The 3,692-nt window shown below is 40.5% G+C and overlaps 1 protein-coding gene across 1 annotated transcript in view; it reads left to right on the top strand.

The window, feature by feature from the left end:
* LOC119589412 (microtubule-associated protein futsch-like) overlaps positions 1-3,692 on the top strand; it is a gene marked incomplete in the record, with an annotated part of 21,975 nt that overhangs the window by 17,146 nt on the left and 1,137 nt on the right. The window contains 10 exon segments of the mRNA XM_037938023.1: positions 215-525; positions 647-795; positions 1,026-1,194; positions 1,234-1,441; positions 1,695-1,877; positions 2,013-2,091; positions 2,310-2,548; positions 2,677-2,777; positions 2,906-3,184; positions 3,255-3,655. Of these exon segments, the coding sequence (XP_037793951.1) occupies positions 215-525; positions 647-795; positions 1,026-1,194; positions 1,234-1,441; positions 1,695-1,877; positions 2,013-2,091; positions 2,310-2,548; positions 2,677-2,777; positions 2,906-3,184; positions 3,255-3,655 (2,119 nt within the window).

The following is a 3,692-nucleotide window of genomic DNA, read 5'->3' as shown; positions in this document are numbered from 1 at the left end:
AGTGGTGTTGAGGGTATTGTGAAAGAGGTTAAAGAAAGTAAAGACCATATCGAAACAACTTCAGCTATTATTGAAAAAAGCTCTGGCTAAATTTTGAAGAAACTTCAAGCAGCCCAAAAACTTAAACCCTCCACAATGCCCAACCGAAAGTACAATCTGCACTGCCTTACTGAAATCGTTCTTTTAAAAAACTTTCCTCGTAATTCTTTCACAGGCGACTCATATTAAGGGATATCGGAAATTTAGTACACCAGCCACTTTATGAAAAAAACACACTGGGGGACTACTGCCAAAGGAATTCAAAAAAGTACTTCACAATAAAAGGGGCCCAAAAAACTGATACTGAAGCAATTATTACGCAAAGCATAGTTAGTGATGAACCTGTTTCTGAAACTGTTTCCACAAAGACAATAATAAGACAAACGATTGTCAGTGGTGAACCTACAGAAACCGTAGAAACTACTGATGAGCCTTCAGAGACAGAATCCATGACAAAAAGAGTTGTTAGAACTATTGTTCCAGAAGGTGAGTCCACTGATTACATAGAGACTTACGAAGAGCCTACTGATTCTGAAACAATAACAAGGAGAATTGTAAGGCGAGTTATTGTTCCAAAGGGGGGCCTAAGACATGGAGTCTTTCGAAGAACCAGATTCTGACACAGTAACTACAAAGAAAATCATAAAAACTCTTGTTGGTAAAGATGAACCAAGTGAAACGGAGGAGATACATGATGAACCAATTGATTCCAAGACTGTAACAACAAGGAAAATTATAAAAGACTATCACAGTGAAGTGAACCAAAAATATCGAAACTGTAGAAGAGCCATCTGAGACCACTAGAAAAAGGACAGTTATTAGAAGAACCATTGTTAGTGGTGGTGAACCAGTTGAAACTATAGAAACTGTTGAAGACCCTTTCAAACCCCTCTTATAAACCCTGTAAACCCAAACATCATTGGGGAAAGTACCCTCCCGCAGTGGAGACTGTTGAAAAAACCCATCAAAATCGGTACTATTACTAGGGGAACAGTTTAAGGAAACCTTTCATGGGTGGTGAACCAGTTGAAACTGTAGAGACTGTAGAACCTTCAGAATCTGAATCTATTACTAGAACCACTGTAAAGCGAACCATCATTAGTGGAAGTGAGCCTTCCGAAACAGTGGAGACTTTCGAAGAACCATCAGAATCAGGTACTGTTCCCTAAAGAATATTACAGAAACCTTCCCCAGGGGTTGAACCAGTTGAAACTGTAGAGACTGTAGAAGAACCTTCAGAATCTGAATCTGTTACCAGAACCACTGTAAAGCGAACCATCATCAGTGGAAGTGAACCTTCCGAAACAGTGGAGACTTTCGAAGAACCATCAGAATCAGGTACTGTTACTAAGAGAACTATTATCAGGAGAACCATTGTTAGCGGTGGTGAACCAGTTGAAACGTAAAGACTGAAAAAACCTTCAAAATCTGAATCGTTCCCAAACCACTGAAAGCGAACCTCATCATGGAATGCCTTCCAAAAAAATGGAACTTTGAGACCATCAGAATCGGGTACTATTACAAAGAACAGCATAAAAACTATTGTCACAGGGGTAAACCAGTTGAATCGTAAACTGTAGAAAAATTTCAAAATCAATCTGTTACCAGAACCACCAAAAAGCTCCATCTTAGGGGAAGTACCCTTCCCGAAACAGTGGAGACCGAAAACCCCACAAAAACGGGTACGTTACTAAGAAACTTTTATCAAAACCCATTGTCAGCGGTGGTGAACCAGTTGAAACTGTAGAGACCGTAGAAGAACCTTCAGAATCTGAATCTGTTACCAGAACCACTGTAAAGCGAACCTCATCGGGGAAAATAAACCCTTTCCCAAAACAGTAGACTTTCAAAAAACCCATCAGAATCAGTACTGTTACAAAGAACTATTATCGGGGAAAACCATTGTCAGCGGTGGTGCCCCTTAATCTGTAAAGCCCGTAGAAAAAACCTTCAAAAATCAAATCTGTTACCAGAACCACCATAAAGCGTACCATCATCAGTGGAAGTGAACCCTCTGAGACAGTTGAGACTGTGGAAGAACCATCAGAATCAGTTGTTCCCAAAAAAAACCCGTTATAGGAAAAAATTGTTGGCATGGGAACCCAAAAATTTGGGAAAACTGGAAGATTCACCAAGTATTCAGTATAAACACAAAAATAAAAAAACGAAAAATTTGTTTGGAGGGAACCAAAAAAAACCTTAAAGACGTGGGAAAAACCCTTTGGAATCTGATGCTGTAACAAAAACAACTATTAAACGCACTATTATAGCTGGAGGTGAACCCCACTGAGACTGTTGAAACAGTAGGAGCAGATTCTGGGACAGTAACAAAGACATTTATTAAACGAACCATCGTCACTGGAAGTGAACCTACAGAGACAGTAGAAACTACCCAGGAACCTTTAGATTCTGCAGCTGCATCACGTACAGTTGTGAGAAAAACAACTATTACAAGTGGTGATGAAAAGACAGAGACTACAGAAACAGTGCAGAGACCCACTGGCGATAAGTCTGTATCATCTGTAATAAGAACCAACTGAAAAGGGGAAACTCCGCTGGGAATGGTGAATTGCCTTTCGGAGACAAATCTCAGTAACTAAAGGAGTCATCATCTAGTTCTCTGGAATCTTCTGATAGTTTTGAAATGAAATCCGAATCAACGAAATCTATATCAGAAACGAGTGAAAGTAAGAAGACTGTCAGTTCAGAAGAATCTGTGAAAACAACTTCATCTAGCAGTAAATTCATTCTGACATTTCAAAATCCCCCTAACTACCCATGGGACATTAGAATTAAAGAAATCTTTAAAAATAAAAGAGCACAATGCTGAGGGACAGAGAATTAGTTCCAAAAAAATTTCAAAAAGCACACAGGGGGTGCCCCGGGGTACCCCAAAGGACTGGACGTGTAGTAGTAAGGAAAGTCACAACAGTGATCACAAAATACTATGAAGACGGGGAAGAAGTTCAGACAGAGGAAATGCCTGGTGGAGAAGTTGTTGAAGTTCTTGGTGATCAACAAATTTCAGAAGACATTATGCGTAAAATTTCAGGTTCCTCATCACCATCTCCAATTACCCGCAGGAAACATTCCAGTGGAGTACCTGGATCATCAATGACCTACACCACTTCACACTCACTTTCTGGTCCTTGGATGAGAATCTCTCATGGGGAGCAACTTTTTATTCACTACTCTCGCACTGTAAAAAACGACAGATACTGATGCCTCTGAGGGTGTGATGGCTAGCACTGTCACCACAGTCACTCGACGAATGATGGGTGATGACGTATCTGACAAAGAAACGCCCCAACTGCTCATGATGCAAGTAGTGAAGGCTTTTTTGATCACTCAAAAAACACGGCTGAGGAAAAGTGCAGTTTTAAAGGTTTCTACTTCGCACCCCTACACATATACTACACACTACGGTGCTACAGGTTTGCAGTATCAAGAGGAGTATGATGATGAGCCTGTGTATGAGTACCATCCTCCTTCTGGAGCCCACATGGATCAGTTTATGTTTGGTGAGCAAGCTGGAGACTATGATAATGGAAATCTTCCATCTCGAGCTATGGAGCCATCTATGACCGACAGTGAGGATAAGCTTAACAGAAACCAGGCATGGAAAACTTCCAAAATAAGCAAAGAAGAGGGAT

The sequence above is a fragment of the Penaeus monodon genome, chromosome 25 (assembly GCF_015228065.2).
Source record: "Penaeus monodon isolate SGIC_2016 chromosome 25, NSTDA_Pmon_1, whole genome shotgun sequence".
Taxonomy (NCBI): Eukaryota; Metazoa; Arthropoda; class Malacostraca; order Decapoda; family Penaeidae; genus Penaeus; species Penaeus monodon.
Note: the sequence above shows the minus strand (reverse complement) of the source record. Positions and strands in the feature narration are given on the sequence as shown.